Source organism: Haliaeetus albicilla, chromosome Z, assembly GCF_947461875.1.
Source record: "Haliaeetus albicilla chromosome Z, bHalAlb1.1, whole genome shotgun sequence".
Lineage (NCBI taxonomy): Eukaryota > Metazoa > Chordata > Aves > Accipitriformes > Accipitridae > Haliaeetus > Haliaeetus albicilla.
The window spans coordinates 71,399,129-71,425,603 of NC_091516.1; the positions used below are offsets into that span (position 1 = coordinate 71,399,129).

Sequence of the window (26,475 nt, forward strand, 5' to 3'; positions counted from 1 at the left end):
TGGTGACCGTGTCAGACCATGCCAGGGGCCGGCCACGGCTCAGCTGGGACTGGGCCAGCGGCTCCAGCTATGCCAGGCGACGGTCGGATCCGGCCCTTTCAGCCAAGGTGGCAGCACCTTTGACAGATGGAAAAGTCTCTTGTCCTTGTGTAAACCCCTTGTGTGGATGAGCGCTCCCGGCTGAGCTGCTCAAAACCTCAGCATCTTATCCCTTCTGCCTGCAAGACCAGGTTTTCAGCTGGACTCCAGGCTTCAGCCACCCCTGGACAGGGGCTTTAGCATGTCAGCAGGGTCTGCTTTCCCCCTCTGGTTCTTTCTGTCATCACGGGGAGCTTGTGCACACTCTGAAATACAGAGACAGGGCCCCAGCAGAGATGTCAGTTTTTCTTTCTGACACCAAACACAATGCAAATGAACGCCTGAGTGACAGAAGACAGATAATTTCTCACTTGATTTTCACAGCACTGCTTTGGTTTTACACCACATCCACGTTACAGTCATCCTTTTAATGCAGAGAAAAAACATGTCAGCCGATCTCAGGTCAATCTCTGGGAGCGTGGCGGCTCGGTCCTCCGGCAGGACGGATGCTTTGCCGGCAAACGTTTTGTAGCCAAAGCCATTTCCAAGTAATGTCTGCAGCTGCTTAGCCTGGCCTGATCCAGCTGAATCAGCCAAAAATTGTGCTGAGGAAGAGAACACGTGGTGGGGAAGGGATGACAGACCAAGCATCTCCTCCCACACATAGCGGGCTGATGCTCGAGGACACGGTGGCTGCTGTGGCACATCCCACGGCGGGGACCTATGGCTCGCCATGCATCCCACAGCCCAGGGCACACCTCCACAGACGAGGGCTGGCATTATATTTCCTGACTTCAGTAAATGTGCAAGATCAAAGACTAGACAGCCTGGGCTGAGGTGGCTCCTTTGTGCTGAAGGAGGCTGGTCGGAGGAAGAGAAGACAAGGCAGTATTGTCACCCCGTGCCCATTGCCTCTCACCGACACAACAAACAGCCCTTCTCCCACCTGGGCACTGCTTATCCCACCGTGGCGTCCACGGACATCTCTCCATGTAAGTAAAACATCGGTGTACGCTTGGAAGTTATTTATTCTGTGACAAAGCATCTGTGTGGCAAAGCAACCTTTGCTGCTGCTGCCTGAGACTGGTGGGATTTAGTGCATCTGCTGCTAAATGGACATCGAGTCAGGACCAGAGTGCTCCTTTTAGTCTTTTTATGTAGGAATTAAGGGGGTTACATTTACATTTCCCAGTTTACTCTGCAGTCACTGCAGAGCCTGGTCCCAAATCTATGGCAGTCATAGTTGACAGATGATTTATTTTTCAATCAAAGTGCCCCAGTGCCATATTTGCTGCTAGAAATAAGCGAATGCATCCTTCTTTCTGGAGACTTCTCACTTCCCCATCCGGGCTGTCTCTCTTCTCCTGGCACAGTCAGACAGCCCGTGAGCAGGGCACGCAGGAGACATGTCCTCAAACTCTCCCCACCTGCGCCCCTCTGTGCAGAGGTTTACACCTGCCCGACACAGATGCACACACAACAGTTTTACAACACAAACACTGCTTCCTACAGTTTCACAACCTCCACTTTAAAATGTGTTTTCAGAGGAAAGTTCTGCCATGGAAATCGGGCAGTCCTTGGAGTGCATTCCTTCATTTTTACTAAAGCATGTCATTTTGCTTAAAATTTTTTGCTTAATTTGGTTTTCTTTCCATTACCCCATTTTGTTCCTTTTGCACTGATATTACATTGCATCGTACTGCATTGCAATCTATTGTAACGTCTTGGCATTTTCACTTATTTTGATAAAGTCTCAATGTGTCCAGAAACTCCTGGAAAGAGAATACTTAATTCCCAAAATATTTAATTTCAATTTGTGCAATAGACATCAGTTCTGAGCGTTGGAGTTTACCGCAGGGCAGATGTTCTATATTCAAACAGTCCTAACCGCAAGCAAACTCTCTCCAGCAATCATCACACAGAAATCAAGCCTACAGTCTCAGAAAACAAGTCCAGCGAGTGGTAAAAAGGCTGAATTCATAAACAACACTCCGCAGGACAGTGGCTGCAAACCCCCCAAAACCACCGCACAGGTCATCCGGCAGTGGCAAAGGGGAGGATGCGCGGATCCGGGGGTGCCTGGGTGCAGGACCTGGTCTCCAGCATTCCCCTGGCCACACAAATGCTGAAAGCGGGAGACATCCAATCCATCCCAGGACAACTTGGAAAGTGCTTCCTAACACCAAGAAGCTGGGCAGATATTGAACCCCTTGGGCTGTTGTCCAGAGCTTGGACATCATCATACATCTTTCAGTATGCACAGAAACCCAGGCTTGGAAAGACGCACAAGAAGCCAACCCTTCCATGGGGTGCTCAACGTGGGCAGCAGATGGGCTACCCAGGGTCTAACGCCCGGGAGAAAAGAAACTGCATCCTCCGCAGCACCCACTGCACAACAAAGCACTCGGCAGTTGGGCTGCAGAGCTCGGATGTGACGGGAATACAGACTCTGCTCTCCCACCGCTGCTACCGGCTGCCGCTTTTCGGGGTGTCACCACGCGCTCCTGGCACGGCGCGATGCAGCAGGAACACAGCAGCCGCGTCACGCTCCTGCTGGTGGACACAGCGGGCCATGAAGTGCTTTCCACTCCGCTTACTTTGGGGATCTCGGCACTTGCTCATAGTCAAACGCGGTTTGTCAGGTAAGTGCCTGATCGATTCTGGCGGCTGGGTCCGGCTTCCACATGCACCCAGCACGTGAGGCACGGAGCTGGTCCAGCACCCGAACCCCCACCGGTGGCCACGGCAGATGCCGGGCACGCCACGGTGCTCAAAGCTCCGGCAACCTGCTGTTCGTAACCACGATGCTTTTGTAATCTCCGATTTTTTAAACTCTGGGTACTGACACAGCGTAAGGAGACACAAGCATAAAGAAGGTGAACGCTCAGAAGTTACAAAGCATTTTGTGTGCTCTCGCATGGTCGTTACTCTGGTCTGAGAAACCTCGTCATGAGCAAGGGGGTTGAGTTCAGCCCTGTTAAGCACAAGCCGGTCCGGGTCAGCTCCCGTCGGTGGTGCAGCACCCACCTCGGAGGCAAAGCCTGTGCGCAGCTCAGGACACCTTAACTGGCTTTTTGGTCCTCTGCTTCACTAATCCAAACCACAGCTTCCCAAAATCAGAACTAATTTAGACCTCATGACTTTCTAATTACAGTTAGCTTTTTCTTATCGTGTTTCCACCAGTGGACAGCTGTCAATAATGACAAAAACAGAGCAAATGGGAGGGGACCCGTGGAGGGCGGAGGATGCAGAAGCATGGCACACCCATGGCACACCGCATCCCAGCTGGACACTGAGCTCTCATTGCCAGGACATTGGGGTGCATCACCTGGGGAGCCACCGTCACTGCTGGTTTTGAGAGACGGGCAGACAACGATCTATCAGGAAACCCTTTGCAAAGGTGTTCCTGCCTTCCCAGAGGCGGACGATGGCGGTGAACCCTGCAGCCCCCATGCAGAGGGGATGTCCTTGGTGCCCAGAGGAGACCCTGGGAGCTGCCTCGGTGGGGGTGAACGGACCCTGTGTAGGGTGAGTTCTGCCAACCAGTCCCACGTTGGGCAGTTCCTGATGCCCGGTCCTACGGGGCTAATGCAATTAATGAACAGAGGGCAAGCTTTTAACACATTTCATCTACAAGCACCTCATCTTTAAGTTTCTGGTTCTGGGTATTTTGGGGCAGAGACTTGTGTTTGTGGTAGCTGCCAGCACAATGGGGCTCAAAACAACTGGCTTGCAGAGGACGGAAGAATGTTTAGTGACACAAAACCCCCTAAAAACAGCAACAAAAGGCTTTTTAAATTCTCACTGTTGCTTTTATAATCACCGGTATGCTTAAAGGTGGGCAGTGCGTCGGACCTGTAACACTGAATGAACCCTCAATGGGGAACAGCCTCCGTTTTCAGCTGCCGCTGGTGTCTCCTTGTGGGTATCTCAGCGTGCGCTGCCCAGAGACAGGAGCTGGAAGGGTCCCCCAGTTCCCCCCCAGGAGACACAGGATGGAGCCCTGTGCCATCAGCTGGCTGCCTCCAGCCCTCTCCTCCCCGTCCGCGGTGCCGCAGGCAGCATCCCTCCAAAGCTGGCTCTGCACCGCCTTGCCCAGCGCAGCATCGCTGCGATGCTGACTGTGCACCGCTTTGCCCAGCGCAGCATCCTCCACAATGATGCTCCACAAGCTCCGTAACGACAGCCAAGCCAGGAGTCCTGGGAAGGGCTCCAGAAGAAATGACCACAGACCCTGGCTTCCCTCTCTCAGCGCTAAAACCCCCCAACAGCGACACTTTTTGCCGCGAACAGCAGCTTAATTTGAAAATGGGTACCTGAACAGAGCACTGCCCTTATCCCACGGGCGGCATCGCTCGGGCTGCCGGAGCCCCAAACCCTGGCACTGTCCCGAGGTGGGGAGGGGATGGTTTCGGCATCAAGATCTGGCTGGAAACCCCCCCCCCAGGCCCCGCAGCCCCCCGGCATCGCCGTGCACCGCTGCTGGCTGACGCGACTGATTGATTTGACTGAAGGTAGCCAAACTGTCACTCAGGAGGTGCCCCCTTGGTACCTCTTCTGGCTGGATCTACTTGAGGGTGGGCTTGCCTGAGCCGCTCCTGTCAGGGATTTCAAAGGGAACAAGCGGCTGAATGCGGATCTGACAGCTCGGCCGAATTAGGGCTATTTGCATGCTAATTTCCACCGTGCTTAACTCACTGGCAGACCTAGAGTGAGAAGCAGCCTCTGCATGTTTGGAACAATGCTTGACTGATCTAGCTGCGTTAACGAGCAAATTATGGTAATTTTGTTATTACAAATGCATAGAAATTTCCAAAGAGTGGAGCAATACAATATGTTTTCTCTCCTCCTCCTCACTCCTAAATACGGACCCTTTTGTTTATACACACTTCGCCTTGCTTACTTATGTTTAGATATGCACAGTGTTTCACCTCGATGGGAGGAGGCAGAAATTACAGCCAGAGCAGAGGGAGCCCGCAGAGCAGACGGGACTGGCTTTGCTGCACATGGGACACTTGGGACCACATCCTCAGCTGGTGAAAAGCAGCAGAGAGCCTCAGCAGTCAGGGGTCGGGACTAATTGACCCCAGTTGAGGATCGGGTCTGTAAGAGGAAGGTGGGTTTGGGAACAGCAGATCCAGAGGCTGTTGGCTTCCCAACATTTCACCTTCTTGCCCTCTCCAGCGTAATTTCTAAATCAATTTAATGAAATAATATCTGACAACATCATATTGAAAACAATATAAATTTTATCTATATTCTGTGCAAGCACGGTAATTACATTCCTGAGAGATGAACACCAAAACATTTCTCCAGGCTTCCAAGAAGCTGGCAGACCCTCATTCAAAATGTACAGGAGCAGCAGATAAACGCATACCGTCTACTTAACTGCTTCATTATTAATTAAGGGAATCATTTGTCAGTTGATTTGCAATCTGGTATTGCCCCAAGATATTTGTGATGGCATATCACTTGCTCCATCATATGTGATGAAACTTCTCCGGGATTTCTCTTCCAAGATTACAGAAGGGTGGGGAGGCACCTTTGTAAGGCAGCCCTAGACTTGGGAAAAAACAGAAAATTCGCTTAACCAGAGAACGCCAAATGTCAATACTTCTGTCCTTTGGCAGCAGGTCTTCTGGCTGTGGCAGTGGAAGCCATGGGTGCTTTTCTGTGCATCTGAGGGGGGTGAAGGTGTTTTTGGGGCACATCAGGTGATGGCTGGGTTTGTGCTATGTGAGCTGCAAGAAGTGGCAATACTAGCACAAAAAAAGTAGGTGCCCATAATCCAAGCAGACATACACATCCCTGCTGCAATAGCAGCACGAAGCAGGTGGAGCAGATGGCAAATGGACTTAGGAGTCACCTCGAGGCTCCAAGGAGGTAACTTGCAAACTTTCCACTTCACCAAAGAAATGTTAAGGTTTACTCCTCATGTGCTTTAGGTCCTTCTAGCATAAAGGGCCTGACTCGTTTTACTTTCTCTGGCCACAACAGCATCACTGTCCAAGTAACCAAGCGGTTTCAGCTTTATGCTGTACATCAGAGGAGGACGTGGTTCAGGCTGTGCCACCAACGCCCTCTGTCATCCCACATACTGCAATTTCCTTTCTCTGCCCCTGTTTTTAAGCGTCTTACCTCCCAGCTGCTTTCAAGTATCGTCAGGGGATTACTAAACGCTATCACAAAACTTTGGCAAAGGCAGACCCAGCACAAATAACATCAACGCGTGAAAATAACTATGAAGAAAGTCTTCAGTGTGACACGGGGGACCGAACCCCACCAATCCCTACTACAGGCTTTATTCCAGAGGTCAGACATCGTAACCGCCACCTCCCGACCCCCTATCGCGACACAAAGCTGGCGTTCCTGCTCCCCTTGCCGCAGGCTGGGTTCAAGTGGGTTCAGGGAGGGTGCTGGTGCTGTTCCTTGCAGACTCAGGTGGGAGAAACAGCCCCAACAGGGAGAGGTCACACCATCTCATCTCTCTTCCACATTACTGTCTGCCAGTCACAAGGAAAAAATGCGTTTGAAAACCACGTGTTTTGTTTCCCCAACATCATCTCCTTCTGCTTTCCATGTTAGAACCAGCAGATTCTCCTAGATAAAAGATTGCTATGACAGCATTGCTATTTTTTACGCTTTTCTCTTCAAAGCCCAGTTTTGAATGTCACTGTTTTCAGGTCCCTTTAGTCGGGTAATTGCACATAGACTTCATATAAAGGAAATTCATTTGTTCAGGGTCACTGCATGGTTTTTCATTAAAAACAAATTACCGGTGTTCAGAAAGGACATCTGGGTTTCGAGAGTCCCATTAATGACTATATTTTCAGCATCACTATTCCGGACAGTCTACCCTTTCCTGTCACCCAGTGTGCAGGGCCCACCAGGAGAGGAGGGGACAGGGTGAATGAGAGTCCTGGGGAGGGGAGAACGGGTGGCGAGGTGGGGGCTCCATCCCTGGAGATGGGGAGAGAGAAGAGGGGGGAAACAGGAACCAGGGGTCAGCAGCGGCTGCTGCCCCAGCACTTCTAACACAGGAACTGGAATAAGTATTTAAGTGAATGATCATGACTACTTGACCATAACCTTTTTCCAGCTCAGCCACGGCACCATGAGCCTGATGGCGAGGGCAAGCTCGGGATGGTTTGCCCGAGCCCCTGCCCAGCAGTCGCTGTCCCAGCCATAGGAACTGCCATGAGCCCCCCTGCCCTGGCCCCGGCAGGGACCCAAGCAGGACCCAGCTGCTGGGATGGTGGTCCTCAGAGCAGGCACGCAAGTTGCAGCTCCAGCTCATGTCTTCTCCTCTGTCCCCTTGCCACTGTCTTCCTCACACATGGGAGGACACAGACTTTCAGACACGTCTCGGGAGCAGTCCCACATACACAAACAGTGATCTGTGGAGAGAGACCTGACCCGGTGCTGGAAACAAGCTGGTGGTGTGTGGAGCAACCGCAGAACAAGAAAAAAACCTAAGCGAGCAGCGCTGGTCCCCATCGCCACGCCAGCCCCAGCCAGCAGTGCACCAGAGCCCAGGCAGGATGAGGAGCGGTGCTGGAGGGAAGGTCCAGCTTCCCAAAGGTGAGGGAAGCATGGAAACAGTACGCTGGGACCAGCAGACTGTCGCTCCAGCAGCTGCGCTCCCTTTCAGATACTTCACCTTGAAAAAGGCTCTGGGTCATCCACATAGGTCACGGAGTAAAATCCCTGCAAATACTGCATTTCCCACTGATGTGCTCCCAACTAGCTGCTGCTATGCTCCTGAAGCCAAATCTGCAGATGCGAGGTAGCAAAGGTAGCAGAGAGCAGAAGTTGCAAGCAGAAGGCAGCACCACCTCCATCAGAAAAGCCAAAAAGCCCTGGGACTGCCTCTTTGGAAAGGAGTAAGTAAAGCCGGGTGGCAATAAGCTCTAGGCTGCAAGTACTGGATGAGATGGAGAAGACGCAGTTTGCTCCTGCCAGCCAGCCAGGAAACAAAAGGAAGGCTGCTGGGAAAACACCGCTCTGTGTTTCTAAAGTGGCAGCACATTAGGGGCGCAATCACAGTGTGAACAAATAATAACAGTAACACCAAATTATTGGAGATAATTTCTGCACATAGCATCTCATTAACCTGTGGGATCATGTGCCCTGAGGTGGTACTGAGACCACGAATCTAGTAGGAATCAGTAGTGGATTAAACATCTAAATAGATAATGAGAACAGAGAGAGAGCTACATTAGACAAAATAAACATTTACAAGGGATATAAACTCTCATGCTTCAAGGCATAAGCCACTAGACGACGAGGATTAAAGAGAAGTGGCCATTTTGGGCAAGCTGTTCCGGGAGCTGCTGTGGGCAGGTGAGGATGGTGGGCAGGGGGTGGCTGTTCCACGGACCCCGTGGCTTCCCACAACAGATGCTACACGATGCTGTCGATCTCCTGCCTGCTCCCAATGCATCCAGGAGTATTCACCAACAGTCACCGATTTTACGCCGGGTCCACCTGCCTTCCTCCTTTCATCCCTGGTCTCCTGGAGGAGAAGGCAAGCCGGGCAGCCGGGCACAAAGCACGGGCAGACAGGGGATGCTGAGCCGGGGGCTGCAGTGGGGTGAGACCATGGTCACAGGTGGGAGGAGGAAGGTGGAGGGTCATTTCTCCTGGTCCCTGTGTAGACGTTAGGCACTGCCCTGTGACAGGGAAGCTGTCCATACAGCTCCTTCTGGCCTCCAAGGGGGATACATGGTTCTGTTGTTTAATGGCAGTTGGGGTCTGGAGCAGAGCTGTCCCATCTGTGCACTGTGTGGACTGCTGGCATGACTGCTTTCCAGAGAGGGACCTGTTCTCCTCCTGTTAACAGCTTACTGACTCCATCTTTGCTCTCAGTATCAGGCAGAAGCATATGAATTCCTGATTCTTCAGCACATTTTCAGCAGTGCCATAATCAAAATATTGAGTCATAGGACGATGGGGCATTTCAGGATGGAAGGGACTTCGGGAGGTCTCTAGACCCTGCTCACAGCAGGATCAGCAGTGAGGCCAAATCAGGATGCTCAGGGCTTCATCCAGTCTGGCCTTGAAAACCCTCAAGGATGGAGACTGCACAGCCTCCCTGAGTGACCTCTTCCACCGCTGGACACTCCTCGTGGGCGAAAAGTTTGAAGCTTCTCCTCATACCCAGTTTGCATCTTGCTTGTTTCAACTTATGCCCATTGCATCTTCGTGTTGGGGGGCCCAAAACTGCACTGTTCCCACTGTGAGACCATGAGTGCCAAGTGAGGGGGATAACCCCTTCGCTCCAGTTCCTGGCCAGGATCCTGCTAGTCGTCTTCACTGCCAGTGCACACTGCAGGGTGATCCTCAGCTCCCGGTCTGCCCGCATCCCCAGTGTCCTTCCAGCAGCCAGGCAGTCCCAAACCCATTTTGTTGCAAAGTGCTCCCTTCCCTGGTGCAGGATTTTACGTTTGCCCTTGTTGGATTTCATGCTCTTCCTCCTGCCTGCCTAGGTGCTTCCAAGTGACAGCCCTACTCTGGAGCATACTGACAGCACTCCTCAGTTTGGCATCATCTGAAAACCTGATGAGGTGTGCTCTTTCCCAGTTGTGGATCAAGATGCTAACGAGGACAGACCCCTGGCTGTACCCTGTGGCACTGTGCAGGCTACCAGCATCCAGCTGGAGCGTGGCATTAACCACCACCTCTGAGCCTGACCATCCAAGCAGTTGTTTTCCCACCTATCTGCCCATCCGTCCACACTCCAGCATTTCACTTGTGCCCTGTGCCATCAGAGCACTGTGGTCTGCTGGAACTACAGTGCCTCGCAGAGACCTCCTCCTGGGTCTCCTTTACAGGGCAACAGCCACCAAAAGGCAGAAGAAGCATGCAGGGCCAGTGACCTGCAGAGGGAACGCGTTTACAGGAGCTTCAAGCGATGCCAGCTCTCGGTTCATAAAGCTCTGGACTTACTTAAATCAAAGCTACGTGTTTGTTTGGTTGGTTCCTTTAGAGAAAAGTATTTGATTAATTTATTCTCTGGGCTGCAGTACATTCACCAGCCACATAAAAAAGGAAATTCCCTGTTGATACGCACGCCCCTGTTTTTGCAGGGAAGGAAGGGAGGAGCTCTGAGACCATGGACCAGGAGTTTGTGCCAGGCATGGGGATGCAGCGGGGACAGGTTCCTGTGTGCATCCTTGCCTGTGGGAGAGGCAGGGAAGGAGCCAGGGCTGGTGGGGAAGAAGCCTCTCCTGTTCAGATGAACAGCGCGGGAGCTGGAGAAGAGATAAGCACAGAGCAAGAAGCTGAATCCACACAGCTCCTGCTTCCAGCCTGGAAATGCCAGGGAGGTGGGTGGTCTCCCCTGCCCCACAAGCGTGCTACAGAGCCCTGGCAGATGCGGGACAAACACCAGAAGAGTGGCGAGGGATGGGTTTACTCACAGAAGCACGAGCGATGGCAGCAGCAACAAGCATGCAACAAAACACCGCCTATGTCTTATCATGTATACATTTCTCCCATGTCTCTAAGCACTTAACTCACACAATTACTTAATTACGAGCAGAAATTCACGGCTAACAATTAAAAATCTTATCAAGGAAGCACATTTCTAGCAGAGGCTCCGAAAACTACGACAAGGCAGCGGCAGGTCGTGAAACGAATCCCTGAGACCTGGTACAACAAACATGGGCCCTTGCTCAGGCACGGCAAGTTGGCCATTTCAGTACAAGCAGGGATGTGCCAACGGCACCAGACTGGATCCGTCACCTGCTTCACGGTCAGCCCCTGGGAGACTGTGGTGTTTTCCCTAGCAAGGCTCTGAAACTGATCCTGCAAAGGACAGGAGTTAAAGAAGGATTGAGAAGGTATTTTGGATGCTAGTTAGCAAATTCTCACTTAAATGAGAAGGAGAACCTACAGGAATTGCAGCTGACCTTCACACTAGCTGGAGCAGAAGGTTGTTATTAAAGGAACCAGCGAGAGGAATAGTGCAGTTACTCAATATAATGGGTCACACAAGCCTATGTGTAGTTAAAAATAAAATCTATTACCCAGGAAAATCGGCTCAGATGACTCTACATCACTGAACCCTCACTGCACCTCCTCTGGCTGAGCACCACCAAGCCCCACGTCCTGCAGTTTTGCCATCCCACCCTGGCAACTGCTCCTGAACAGCTGATAAATCCCCCAAAAAGAAGGAAGAGCAAGTATACCTCTTAGCTGGGGAAGGGACTGGGGGTCACAGCCAGATTTTCAGTGAAAGGTGCTCTGAAAGAAGGCAGTAGATTCCCACAAGATTTCTAAAAGCCTCTGAATCTCCATGATGGGTCCAATGCACCCGGGCTTTCAGATGTTCATTCTCAGCAGGAGGATGCCCCTGGAGTGAGGGGGAGGCTCAGGGCATCAGTGAAAAAACAGCCCAGGAGGGACTGGGCAGGAGAGGAGGGGACCAGTGGGGCAAGACCTCTGCCCCCCCGAGACACAGACACAACCAACCGAGCCTGCTGCTCCCCACGCTTTAAGGCGTGATTACAGCTTGCGGTCATGCTTAAGAGTCGATGCAAGTTCAGCTCTTCACCTGACGTGAGCAGTCGGCTGTGCCATTGCATTCAGGCAGGTCTGGCTCAGCGGAAGAAACGTACCCTATAACAGCGTCTATATGTGTGTCCGTGAGACATAGTGTGAAACAAGGACCAAACCTCATGCTCTTGTCAAGCAAGGCTTGCTTTCAGATGTTCACTTTTTATTCTCACTTCTCAGAGACTGCATCTGCTACCCTCTCAGCAGCTCCTTCTGAGGTTACATTTTATGGGTAAAAATTGGTTTCTGCACAACCTATGATCTAACTTCCATAGCCAGTTTCTAAGTCTAATACACATATAAAATGATTGATTTTTTCTTAACTCCTTAGCAATGTGGTAGAAAGCAATTTGCAGAACATAATCAAGGCTGGTAACAAAGACTAACCCTGAAAAAGCCTGGACACCAAATCACTGTCACCAACTCCCACTTTCCTATTACAAGTACTTTTTTCTAAATCACCACCTCCTGGAGCCATGTGATTACAGATGAAATCCCACTTTGAGGGATTTTCCTCGGTAACTCTCTGACCTTGATGACTCCAAAGAGCTGGCTTACATGTCCTGAAGGGCTTGGAAATCAATAGGGGAAAGAAAGAGAATCCCCAAGTTATCACCGCTTTTTAAATCATATGATACTTAAGGGCCACATTCAAAACTTTTAACATATATATTTGGGGCTCAGAATACCGCTTTCCCTCATAGCCAGCAGTGCCTGTCATGTCCAGACCAAAGGCGACAGAGCCTGGGGACAAATCCCAGCAGTTCTTTCAAGCTGAAATAAATGATTTCCAGCAGTATCTGACCTCCAGCGCTCAGGCAGGAGGGAGGCCAGCTGGGTGCTCCCACCACTGCACCCTCACCACCGCTTGCTGCCAGCACCCTGACGTCTGTCGACTGTGGGCGATGTGCGGATCTGCAGCCGACAGCGACGGAGGGTTGCGACGATGACGTTCTGCGCCTGCAGACCCTGCTCTACCTGCTCCCGGTGCTCGCGCACCCTCCACTCCTGCTGGCCACACAGGCAAGCACTGGCCACTGGCTGGCTGATGCCACCGGGCATTTCTCACCGCAAGGCTCCAAAAGGGGAAGGAAATTACAGAAATACGGTGCCCTGAGGACAACTCAGCGTCCCCCAGGAGGCAGCTGGATGGGCGCAGTTTTGCACAGAGAAATGTCTAGGTCAGGACATGTCCAGCCCCCAAGGGCTGGCGACCTCCCCGCTGGGACAGCGTGGAAGAACACAGCGTATTTGGAGGAAACAGGCAGGTTAGAGCAAAGCCTGCGTCAGGCAGGAAGAGCCTGGCACGGTCCAAAATGGAGCGATCCCCAGGCTCCACAGAAGGGAGGCTGGGGTCTCTTTCAGCATCCCGGTGCAAATGATCTGCTTTGACAGTCTACAGGCTGGATTACCTCCCGCGCTGGAGAGCCTGGTCTTCCTTCACTCAGGACCACTCCACACCTTCCCCTGCAGCACTGCGGCTTCTGCCTCGTGCTCGCCTTTAGTGCGGAGCATCCACAGAGTGCCACACTTTCCTCCTGAAATGCTGTCTTTTTCCTTTCCTTTTATTTCTCTCCCCCCCGCCAGCCCCCCCAAGTTTTGAAGACTCACCAGGCACCATTCCTGTCAGTGCTGGAGCGGAGTAGCTGCCCTGTCCGGCAGGCGGGACGTGCGGAGGGTATCCTGGGAGGGTTGTGCTTGCCAGCTCACGACCTGAGGAATCAAACCAACAAATCACCACGTGAGCATTGCGACGAGCGGACACGGTTTTACATCTCCCTGAGCGCCCAGAACACAGCCATGCATTTGTCATCACTGCTCTGCGAGGACCAGCGTGGGATTTCCAGCCTGGCAGGGAGGGCAGGCACAGTTTTGCTTTCTCTATGAGCTGCCACAAAGCTACGATGAAGTGAGAGACGGGAAAGGGAAGAGCAGAGCTCTGCAGGGAGAGGAACGTGCCCGCCTGAACTCCAGCTGCTCGCCCTTATTCCCAAGTTCCTCCAAAGCCCAGATTTGTAAAGTCAGAAACGGCAAAACGTGAAATAACACTGATCTTAATGACACTTTCCCAGAAAACTCTCCAGAAAATCACAGTGCACAGGCTGACGGTTTGCAGAGATCTAAATACAGTGCAGGACATATTGCTTTCATCTCTTATCAAAGCCAGTTAAAAAGAAGAACAAACGCAAGACATTGAGACATGAAGGCAGTTTAAAATATACTTTGCTGTGGTGCCAGAAGAAGGGTCAGATTTGCAGACACAGCCTGATGTAGTGCTCTTAGACCACAGAAACGTGGCTTTTTATTCAAGTACCCACAGGTCTTCCATGGAAATAACCCACCAGAAAGCAGGCAGTGGGATGGCCCCCACCTCCCTCTGCCCCTGGACCGGGGGGGCCGGGGTGCCCTCTCTTCACCCCCCCTCCCAGGCACAGCTCCCAGCGCTGCCAGCAGAGCAAAGACGGGAGGTGCAGACAGCACAGCTCGCAAAATGCTGCAGAAGTGATATCCCAACCATGCCTAGATCCTGCTCCCACGTGGGGATCCCAGGATAGCCACCATCCCCACAGGCTGCTGCGGGAATTTGGGGAAACCACTGCCTGCTGTGGCCACAGGTGGCCCACCAGGAGAAAGGGATGATCTTGTCATCCCACCACCAAGGAACCATCCCTCACCACAGGGGGAACGCTGGAGCCCACCCATGGTCTTCTCCTGGATTCCCACGGCATCCTTGGGCAGATCACTTATCCAGGGACAAGCCGCCTTCAAAAAGCGCTCAGGCGCCTGATAGCCTCTATGCTGGGACACCACGGAGGGGTCTGCAGCTGGACATCGGGGCTGCTCTCCCCTCCTCATGAGCATCACACGCTGCTCAGGCCACCGCTCTGCTACAGGGATCTGTCCGATCCACCAAGGGACCGGTGCCCTCCGCCGTCCTGCCAGCTCTTCCAGAGACTGGGAGGAATGAGGGGACCCTCACGGCGGGGACTGGTCCCTCTGGCCAAACTGAGGGTCTGAGGCAGCAGCACAGTGCAGGCACCGAGCTCTGAAAAGCTGAGTGTGCAGCTCAGGTTAGAGAAAGGGACCCTGGGCTGCAGGGAGCCCCTGGCCCTTGCCCCAAGGATGTGCCCCCACTCCTCTAACCTCTGGATGGCAGGGACCGCTCCGATTCCAGCTGGCTCCGAGCTGCTGTTGGCCCAAACCAGCCGGTTCGCCAGCAAAAGTCACTGTGAGCGCAGGTTCCTTCACCAAAACATGGCACGTCAGATCAACAAGAAAAGTTGCAAGATTTTGCTGATTTTAGCACCACTGACGAGAAGAAATGCACAGAACCTAGTGTTCAGATCGTCTTCTGTAGGCATTTGATTTTATGACGGCATTTTTTTCAAGTCTCTAGAGCTTGGAGAGGTTGAAAGTAAATGTTTTCCCATGAGCCAAACCCATTTTTTAACTTTTTTGGTTGGAAGAGATTTTGAGCCACGATTTCATTTTGAAATGATCTAAAAATAAAATTTTAAAATCTTTCTTTCTGCGTTATCATCAAAGAAATGAGACCTCATCTGATGAGACGAGAGACAGGAACGCGAGTTATTGCAAATTGCTGCTCACCACCCCCGGGTCATGGCCACGAAGGCCGCTTCCCCCACCGCACCCGTCAGACGAAGGGGTCCGTGCCAAAATGCTCCGGCAGCGCCTGGCACGTGGGCATAGCTGCAGCAATCTCTCAGCACATGCCCCACTTTCCTCGGCACTCTGCATCCACAAATCGGGATGCGCGCTGTTCCTCTCAGGCCCTTCCTACGGAATATTTATGGTGCATCCACATCCTGAAAGAATTTAACGTTCAAAACAATTGATTAATTTGCTCTCCAGTTCTAGGGGGAAGCCAGATCCCTTACGGAAGGGCATCATGAATTCTAATTATTCAATGCAGGCAGAAAATGGCTCTTTTAGATTAAAATGTTCTCCCCTTGTCACTGCCCTGCTTCCCACTCTCCCGCACAAAATTAAACCCCGATTATGTCATCTCTACAGCCTAGGGAAGGCAGGAGCATCTGCGATCTACTTAAATTTGGTCGCAGAAGCGAAGTTCACCCTCAGCACTGGCAGGAGGTGCTGTCCCTTGACTCAGGGCTGTCCCTAACACAGAAGAACATGACCTCCGTACAGGTACCACCACCCAGGAGCCCTCCATAGACCCAAGAAGGGCCACCACTGCTCTTCCCTTCTTCAGCAGCGTAGTGTCACCGTGGAACGGGCTCGACTCCTTGTCTCCCAAAGGTGCCCAGGTCTGTGGCCCAACAGGAGAGCTTCCCCTCCCGTCCTGTTCCACACTGACCACTCCCCTGTCCTCAATGAAAAAAAAAATTGCCTTACAATTTTTTTCGATATATTGAAACATTACAACATCTTTCACTTTCTCCAAAGCCACCACCATGTTCAGCATGGTTAGGATCATCGTCATGGGCACTGAACAAAGTAGCCACCACTGCAGACACCAAGAAAAGTAGCATCTCAGCTCCTCCATAAGTCCAGACAACATCATTCACGGTCTGTTCTACAGGTCTGGTCTGGTTTCCATTGCATCCCATTTCCAAGTCAAAAGTTCTGGCACTTGCCAACAATGTTTATAGCAGCGTCACTGCAGCCAGGTCTCAGGCACGGGCTGGGAGGTGGCCAAGGGGGGCTGGCAAAAACCAAGGGCACAGTGGCAAGTGCTGCAACCCCACCTTGTCCCCTCAATTGCATCTGATGTGCTTCCCCCTCAAATAAAAAGGGGTGGAGCATCTCTGTCCTGCAGGAGATTTTCCTCCAATACTGGCAAGTTTCAACTGCACTGAAATAATTTATTTCAGAAAAACATTAATAACCCTGGCACAAAGAGAGGGTAAGAAGCAGCCTCCACCCCGGGTGTTCCCACCCTACATGAGCAAAGCAGCCAAGAAGAAATGAACACCTGCAGTTTAGCAGTGGGTCACAGAGACATAGAGACCAATGTCCTTCAAGACACACTTATTCCCCAGTACCTTTGGTTTGGGCTTTCTTAAGGGCATTTGAGATGCCTAAAGTTGGAGATGGGGCATGGGTGGCTGTGGGCAGAACTGCCTCTCTCCCTGCCTCACTGGGCTGGCATCGTGCAGGACAGAGCAGCTCAGCTGCCAGTTCCAGCCTGCAGAGAAGTATGACCAGAATTTTCCAAGAACAACTTCTGCTAACACTACAAGGCCACTGTTTGAAGCTTCAGGTACCCAAATACCTTGCCAAGTCTTGCCTGGAGTGGCCTCCCCATAGAGAGGGGGGTAGCCCCAGCAGTGCTGCTACCTTCAGCAGTATCTGCTGGCTTGCGACTGGCACACCTCCGTGATGGAGGGAGAACACGGCAGCTCTCGTGCCCCTTCAGCCCGGAGAAGGTGTCCGGGCAAAGGAGACCCTGCCTTCTCTTTCACCCTGCCACCTCCTCCAGGCCACCTCACTGAGCTCCTCCATGTCACTGGAGAGCATCTCCAAAGAGCGCAACAGCAAGGCGGCTCAGACCCATCACTCATCCAGCCTCCAGAGGAGAAATATCTTAGAGGAGAGGGTCTAGAACACCTGTGCGAGGGAGATTGTCTTCAAAACAAACACCATATACCATGCTTGTGTTACTGAAGGTAGAATAGGTCCACGTTCTTCGAGCAGGATGCAGTGAGACTGGCAGTGTCCTTCCCAGGATGGGAAGCATGTTCTTTCCCCCATCATGGCCAGGTTCTGATCAAGCTCTGTCTCCTCCATAGGTCACCTTGCCACAGACGCTTCCCACCACACCAGCAGAGTGAAGCTCCATCCCTTTGACTACAGCAGCACCTGGGACACTCCAGACCCAGGCTGCCAAGACCAGCAGGTGAGGATTTGGAGCCTTCAGCTGGAGGCAACATATTCTGGAGGCTCAGGAGAGCATTCAGCAGCCAGGTGTGATGCTGAGGAGATGGGCTGCCACCGCATGAGCACGGTGTGCTGCTGGTGCCACATGGCACACCACTTTCTTGCAGCATCCTGTTTCTACAAGCCAGAGAGCAAAGTGCACCATTCACCAGGAGAGAAACTAAGCCAAAGCCTGATTTGAAGTAGGTTGACGGAGACAGGGTAAAAATAGTAATAACACCAGAAGTGGTGTTTGCGCAAAAAATGTGAGCGCAGGATTATCTGCACTCCATAGCCTTTGCCACAGCATCACACAGTACAGGCAAATAACCCCTCTTTGAAAAGCAAAGATGCAGAGCAGAAGAGACCTGAGGTCGAGATGACTGGAGAAGACTCCATCCTGGAGATGGAGGTAAGGAGCTCATTTTCAGTTTTAAGTACTGCTACAGACAAGCTGCTTTCCCTCTCCAAGTCCCAGCCTTTCCATTTCTCCAATGGAGAAAAAAGTTCACCACTTTTCCAGTGAGCTGCTGTTGGTCTGAGGGATTGAAAGTGCTGCCTCAGGGTAAGCAATGTAACGTTTCAAACACTTTTCCCAACCAGCTGTACTACAACAAGGACAGAGCGGCCAAGCAGTCCCTCGGGTGGGCAGGTAGCAGCAAGGGGTTATCAGCATTGCCTTGTGATGTTGTGGAGCTGCACAGGAGGGGATGGCATGGGCACAGGCAGGGGTAGGGCCCTGGGTACCACACTTCCCTGCAGGAGCTCACAACTGTCCACGCCACGGAGCCAGGGCTCCTGCGGCAGTCTGAGCGCCGAAGCACTTCATCTGCAGGACGGTGCCTGTCCACAGCACTGGCACTGAAATATTGCAAGGGTCGCAACACCCAGTTCTCCTGCTCCAAGAAAAGTGGTCAGCCTGGAGTCCCAGCTCCCCGCAAAGCCCCAAAAAGCCTCTGTGCAGCCACTGCTGCTCTTCGGGATCTGCCTGTGCCGCTGGGATCACGCATTCCTCTGGGGCTTCCCAGTGCAGGATCAGCACGGCAGAGCTCCTGCGCCTGCTGCGCGCCGAAGCGCATGTGCGTGGCGAGGTTGCCTGCAAATAGGTCGCAGGCTGAGGGAGCACATCCAACTGAAAACACCCGATACTGTGCCAGCGAGACCCGTCTGGAGAGGGGCTGGGGCTGGGGACCACGTAGCTGGACAGCAAAGGTACCCCATGGGATGGGGGACCACCAGTACCGTGCCTGGCGTCGGGGGGAGCAGAGCAAATGCCTCTCTTACAGACGTTCCTGCACATACACAATCATCATGAGCTCGCCCTAGGGATGAAAAGTTGCACATCATTTCCAGTCTTAGGCATGTCCCTGCCAGAATTCATCCCGCATTACTCCGAAAACCAGAATATGACAATGCTGAATAATAAAAATATCAGCTGGCACTGCGGGACCAGAGGGCGCAGCCACATGTCAAAGTGCTTGGCTCTGCACACAGAAGATACGCAATAAATGTCCAACCCTCCATTCACCAGGAGCTGTCAGCACACTCGCACTGAAAGCAAATTATCATTTCTCAAAAAAAGTGCAAATAAGTAATTTTCTTCCATAAAAGAAATTATTTTGCAACCAGCTGCAGGAGAGGTCAGCAACACCCTGCTGAGCAGACGTGGCAAGCAGTGCCTGAGTGTCGGCAAATGTCCCCGCTGCAGGACAAGCTGCCCAAGGCTGGCTGGGGCAAAGAGCAGCATGCAGCAGCAAAAGACTCTCCTGTCTCCAAACCATGGTGAAAAAACCCGAGGGAGTGGTTTAGAAGCATTCTTCAGTTCATCTACCTTTTTCAAAAAAAATCAAAAGGCAGCAAAGAGCATTTCCAAGTGTGTCTTTGTATACTACTGTGTGTAAACGTGAATCCAATTAACTTCAAATTTAACTACTAATGAAATTATCTCATTTTGCTATCAGCTCAGCTCTCATCCATGGCAGTAATTAACCACTGGGGGTTGTCACTCCCAGACACATGACACGAGGACTTCCCCAAGCTCAGGTGCTTCAAACCCTTGCAGAATTCATTACCCTGACAGTGTGAAAACCCTTCACTTTCAATACCACAGGGCACCAACATGTTTTTTTGCCTTTATCTAACTGATTGCCAGTAACAGTATGAAAGAAATGAACCCACTGGAGAGGTAATTAATTACTGCAAAGGATACATTAGAAAATGCAGGGGGTTCAGGTGGTGGGGAGGGGGCTTACAAAGCCCCTTTGCCGCTGCCTCAGAACCATCCTCGGCAATAGCAGGGCCAGTGATTTTCCTCTCCAAGACACGCTGCAGGCTGCACCGAGGGAAACCGAGCCTTCACCCACCGCTCCATGCTTACAGCAGACGGGAAACTGCCATCAGCTCAGGAGCGTGGTCAACGATTAGGCAGTGCACGGGGTTAATGGGGTAATCCCACCTCTCCAGAGACAAAGGTTCAATGCCAACAGGTCGGCAGTGTCAGGAAAGCCAGCCTGGTGGTGCTGCCGAATCCCCGTGCACGCTCGCTCTCATCGCAGGCATCACCCCAAGGGGTTAGCCCGTCTGAAATGGACATCCAAGGTAGCAGGCACCCCATGGTAGTGCAGCATCCAAGGTAGCAGCACCAGGATGCTCCAGCAGCAGAGACCAGCATCTCCCCAGGCTCCATCTCACGTGCCCACACCCTCTGCACCCCTGCCCAAAGCGGGACCCCCGCCAGACCTGCCCACCTGCACAGAGCGAAGTCCCCCCTGCCGCTCCCCAGCTTCACGCAGAGGTTGCCATCTCACCTGACTCTTCCTGTCTTTCTGGAAAACTATTTTGAAAAATGCAAGTTTATGCTGGGCGAAGTGGAGATGAAGAGATGCCACCACACCAGCATACTGCAACCTGCCCACAGGATCACGCGAGGAGCTGGGTGGGCGATTCCAGCACCGTCCCATTTGGTCTGCAGGTCCGCATCCCCTTGCCCGGCAGACCCGCACGTGAGGAATCCCGATCCTGGCTTCACACAGGGATGCTGTGTCATGACTACAGCCATGCACCAGCAGAATGGGCAAGCCTGTTCCGAAAGGCAGACAAGTTGGATGGATCGGGCTCGGATTTCGGCTGTGCTCCCTCCGAAATGACCTCGCGCAGTCTCCAGGATGCCACGGCACGACGGGAGAAGGACGGTGCCTGCCCCTGAGATCCAGTTCCTGGCCCTGGCACGTGGCACTGCCTTCATTAAGTGCCTGCAAATGTCGGTAGCAGAGGAAGGGACCTGCACGGGCGCTGCTCTGCTGCCAGGACCCCCGGGGACTGTCCCGCTGCCCCTCAGGAGCCACCACGCATCGCTCTCTCCATCGACGGGCTTTGGCAGCCTCCCTGCCGCGCCGGGCACTGGCTACCCCAGAAGTGAGGGAGTGCTGCCTTACAGCCAGGAATGCATTTGCTTAACACTGGAGAAATCAAAACCAATTAATTGGCAGAGATGGTGTTTTAGGAGCCGCTTCATCTCTGGGAAGCAAACCCAAAGTTTCAGCCTATTTCAGTCAAACCTGTTACCAGAACTGACTTTTCCTCTGAAAAATCCAGCTCCCGCTTAGGAAAGCTTTCCTTTGCCCGGTGAAGAATTTGATAATGCTATCCCTGTTGTTTCAATCATTATCCTAAAGAAAATGCTTTGGTCGAACACACACACAAACCCATTAACAGGAAAATGGCGAGCTCCATCACCGGGCTCCTGCTCCCCCCGTGCCTGGGGACACATGTGTTACACCCAGGGTCTGCCCAGGACAGTGGCACAGGGCAGCGGAGCACCCCAAAAAAGAGACAAGCATGTCTTAAAAAAAATTATATGGCTTTATCACGTACGAAACGCTGCTCCATGTTCGGCACAACAGCAGCGTGGCACGTCTGTGGTTACTGCCTCAGGTCCAGAGCCACTGCGCACGTGTCCCAGCGTTCGGTCCTGCCCTAACACAGCTCGGACTTTGCACCCAGCTGATACATCCCACCAATGCCCACGGGATCGCATCTCGCCCCGTTACACTGGGAAAGGAGATGCCGCTGGCACAGGACCCTGACACACCGAAACACCGCTCTTAATGAATAACTTCCCTCCTGTGCTCATCTAGCTCTATTTGTGGACATCAAACCTAGTGCGGCATGCTTACTGCGATGAGTTACCTCTCCTGCACCTAATTAGAGGCAGATAAAACAGTGGTAACACACAGATCACCTGTAATGATTTTGCTGACTCGATTATTCTTCTGACAATTAGCTCTGGCTGCCAAAGCCTCACAGGAATGTCAAAGTCTACTTCCTACAAAGCAGGTAATGTCACAGGTGTGACCATGAAATCAATAATGAGGCATAGCTCTTGCAGAGGGCATCCAGGTCAGATGGAACAGCCCTTAAATTAAACATTGATAAGCAGAACACAATTATCCATCATGTTTAAGTGCCTGCGTGAAATTAGCAGCCAGGGAATGGGAGCAGTGGGGAAAGATTAGTGGAGGAGGTATTGAAATGCGCAGTGGCCACCGTGACTGGGGCTGCAAGGGCTTGTGTCAGTGGCACCGTAATCTGCTATCAAAGCCATAAAATTCAGATTAAGCACACTGCGCTGAAACAGGGGTTGCAGATGTGGATCTATTTTTCTCCTCATCTGCAAGGCAGCGGCAGATGTCTGAAGGAGTCCAGAGCTGCCCTTCATAGCAGGTGTCTCTGCTACTCTTCCCATTGACACAAGTATGCTTTCAAAAAAGATGCAGGGCAGGGAAAAGAAAAAAGAAGGAAGAATGGTACTTTCTGGTAGAGAAAAAATGCAGTGGAGAAGTACAGATGAATACTCCAGTCTGTTTTCTCTGCAATTTCAAAGCAAGAGCCCTGGAGCTGCAGAGTGCTCTGCCCTCACCCTTGTCTCTTCTGGACAATCTCTTCTGGCTGCTGCTGCATAAAACTCCTGTCCCTTCTTCCTTGCAGCCATGGAGCTCTTGCACCCTATGAACAACCCAACAGTCCAGCTTTTCACATACCTTTTAGGGCAGCTAGTATGAGAAAGCTTTGTCTGCAGACTTGAGCTGAGTCGCACCATCATCCACCTGCATCTTTGACATCTACCGGGGTCTCTTTCCCCTCCCGTAAGAGGTGCAAGGTTAGAATTCCCCGGCTTGACCCCTCATTTAACACACACACACACACAAAGGATTGGAGGGGACGTCTGTGTGGAGACTGGGAAAAGATACCCTAGGTGGACAACATCTCTGCAAGAACCCACCTCTTGTGTGGCCAACAATAAACCACATATTAAAATACATCAGCGTCATTTAAGCTTTCCCTGGCTCCCGGTAAACCTTCATGCCTCACAATCTTTCTCTTTGTCCAGCTTAGTGTGGGCTAGCAGGCACACCGGCTCTCTGGGTGCAGCAAGGCACAGCGTGGATGGGTCTCAGGTGCCCAGCTATGTGTGTGGAGGGATGTAGGGAAGCATGGGGGACGCATGGAGAGATGGAGAGCATCCCACCGCACTCCAGGTACAAAACACCACTGACTCCACAGAGGACAACTCTCTGTTGCTGGCACTTCATCTGTCGAGGGAGCACCGAGAGGAACAGAGGGCAGACAGAGGTGAGCACGAGAAGGATGAGACCTTGTGGGAGGACACGTGGTGGTCTGGAGGCATTTTATCAACATATCTATTAAATCCCTTCTGTGGGGTCCTTCCCCTCCTACACCTGCCTGGAGAAGAGCAGATTTGCAGCAGGGCACAAGCAGCCCAGGGGCAGCACCCTGCAGAATAGGGTCCTCCAGGGGATTCTGCAGTTTGCCTGGCACAGCCTGCAAGTGCCACACAGGCGCGCATCCCTGCATGGTTCCTGCGTGCTTAAAACCTGTGAACAGGTTTACTGAGGAGCACAGTCATTCCCAAACGAGGGGACGAAATGGCAGCTGCTGGGAAACCCCATCCACAGCCGGGGTCACCCTGCTGACAGCACCAACGCACCCAGCGTTTGCTCAAGCGTGGTGATATTCGGGGAAAAGGATGCTCTGATGCCATATCACTGCAGAAAAATGAGGCTCAGCAGCACTGGGCAAGGGCACAGCTTTCTTAGGTAGCCAAGCCGTGATCTCCAGGTTGAGGATGGCAGGAGGTGTGTCATCCATGCGGTGGGACCAACACAACCTGAGTGCTGCACAAAACGGGGTCCTGACTGGGGTGTCTCACCCGTCCCCACCAGTGCCACCAATGGCGTGTGTGGGCGCTTGCTGTTGCGGCCCCTCGCTGAAAGCCACTGCGGGCTCCAGCCAGCGCTTCCAGTTCTCTTGATTCAACATCGGCAATGTCAGCTCATTAAATAAAATTAGGGGAAGAAAAAAGACGAGGAAAGCAAAGCAAGGGCAGGCGGGCAGACAAGCCGGCGTGCCCAGCTGCGCAGCTCAGGGCAGGATTGTGCCGGGCAGGCGCTGGGGCATCCTCCGGCGTACAGCAAGGAGGACACGGCAGACCCCATCAGGTTCACTTTTATGCCGGAGCCAGCCAAGACCTTTTTTAATGAAACCTTTTCATTAAGAGACAGAAATGCCCCAAAAAACTTGAGCTGTGGAAACCTGGAGTTTATGCAAGCAGAGAGGCTGTTCATTTGGGCATTTTAACTCCAAAAGCTTCTGGGGAAAGATTTGAAGGTGTTAGAACATTTGATTTTCCTTTAAAAAAAATACAAAAATCTCATTCTCAAGTTTGGAATGACTTCGATATGTAGAATGTAAGCTACTGAGGACAGATACAAAAAATGGTCCAAATAAAAACAAGAGGTGCACACTGCTCTGGGCTGGTTTTACCCTGTTCACTACATTCAGTTGTTAAACCTTCCTCAGTTCTGGTTTTTTTTTTTAATAGGAAATAGACCTGAAAAAATTCAAAATCTTGAATATTTTCACAGGGCAGGAAAAGCCATTCCCTCCGGTCTTAGTTTTGAGTATGGCTCAGCATATGCCGCCGGCCGTGGGGTCTGCAGGGCTCCGCCACAGCCAAGGGAGGTTAAACCTTGCGTGTGCTCAGCCTGATGGGGACCCAAAAAAGGGCTACGGGGCACAAGGACCTGGCAGCCTGAGCTCGGCTAAGCCCCCACTAGCTTCGATGCAGGGCTCAGTCCCTCCACCAGTGTGGAGGAGAAACATCTCCCCAGACCCCAAGTTTCAGGAGCAGAGGAAGGTGGCTTGTCCTGGCCCCGACAGACAGGGTCTGCCGATGGGCAAAATGAGATCTCAAAGACGAGACCACCACAAACTTAACATTGAAATTCATGGAGATATTCAAACAAGTTTTGTGTATGGTCACTTCTCCTCTTTATATGGAGATAAAGTGTAAAGGTGAGAACTGGCATCCCTCTGTCCCAGGTGACAGTGAGGAGGGGACAGAGAATTTGCTGAAAACAACCTGAAACGGGCACGTCTCCCCATTTGCATTTCCATGGCTCATAATGCAAGACGGGAAGAGGCAATGTTGCAGACAATTAGTGTGTGGGAATTCACGAAGCAGCATGATGGAAACCAAGCCAGCTTCCATGGGCTCTGGAAGGAAAACTGACCAGGGAAGTGCAGCCTGGAAGCACGGATGCACAAAGGTGTACATGGGACAGAGACATGCACAGACCTCTCCTCCAGCTCTGGTCATACCACTGGTTCCAATTATACCAAACTGCAGTTTTCACTGTTTCAAAAGGGATTCACTGCACATCAAGTGCTCTGCTCAGCAATCTGCGTTAGTTTGGAAATGACATCAAGTGTTGCCTTCAAAGGCAAAAAACCCCATGTGTCTACTTATCTGAGAGACCAGTTAGCCTCCTCCTGTCAAACAGACATGTTAAAAGGGGAGAGAAAAGAAATCTCACATAAAAATAATGGGCTTACCACCATGGAGTATCTTAGCCTAGAAAATATTATTTTTTGGACAAGTGCAGTTCATCGTGCAGTGTATTTTACAAGCAGTAATGAAATGAAATTTACTTTAACATAGAAATAATAAAACCAACTTTAAATAGTTCAGGACTTAAATAAATGCAAAAGAAACCAAAATCAAAAGAAAAAAAAAAATCCCAGACCAAAACACCTCTTCCCGCTAAAATGCAGAACGTGCCAGTCTGGCTGTTTTTCTGCTGCTGTGTAACATGCTTCTGCATTTTATATCCCCTTGCATCTCAGGTCTGAACGGCCCTTACACACCTCACAACCACTGCCAAATTAAAGATGGTTTTTCTCATCCTATTATTTCTAAAATGTACTCCAGCCAGCACGCTACATGCAATGAATGAAAGAACTAGGAGAATTAAACCACGCAATGAAACAGCTTTCTGACGAATAAAGCTATGGAAATTTTAGGCTCCATTTACTTCTCAATCTAATTTTGCCCTCCAATGCACATTATGTCTGAAATGGGATCTCATGTGGTTTGATCAGTGCTCTTAACGCATGCAGAAGCAACATATTCCCTTTATTGTTGTTTCCTTTCTGCAGCACAGCAATACTTCTAATAAGAACAGCACAGCAGGCTCCGTGAGACTGTCTCTACAGTAATCATTGTGCTGCTGGAAAGCTGCAAGATGACCAAGAGGATCGGCAGCTCAAAAAGTTTGTGGTCCAAGGGATCCCTGTTCCTGCAAATGCAGAGCTAGCTGTTCAATACACTACAAAAATTGTGAGAGCAACTGAGTTATCACAAGATGTTTAAATGAAGTACTTTTTCCCTTTGTTTCTTTTCCAGTGTTTGAATTTTTGCATACACCCAGAAGCTATTTTTCAGCCTCTCTTTGCAACCAAGAGGACTAGAAAGCTAGTATCAGTTTGTGAAGAATTACAAATTCCTCTCCCTGTAACAGGACTCCAGATTCTGGAGCTACAAGAAAAAAATGCTAGGAGCTACAGGATGAAAACAAG

General features: G+C 51.5%; 1 protein-coding gene across 7 annotated transcripts in view; it reads right to left on the minus strand.

Moving 5' to 3' along the window:
* PAX5 (paired box 5) overlaps positions 1–26,475 on the minus strand; it is a 137,193-nt gene that overhangs the window by 20,083 nt on the left and 90,635 nt on the right. For 4 of the 7 annotated variants that reach the window (XM_069775977.1, XM_069775972.1, XM_069775971.1 and 1 more), the window contains one exon: positions 13,249–13,350. The exons of the other annotated variants lie outside the window; for them this stretch is intronic. In XM_069775977.1, coding sequence (XP_069632078.1) covers positions 13,249–13,350 — 102 coding nt within the window. The remainder of the gene's footprint in view (positions 1–13,248; positions 13,351–26,475) is intronic. 7 annotated transcript variants of the gene reach the window in all.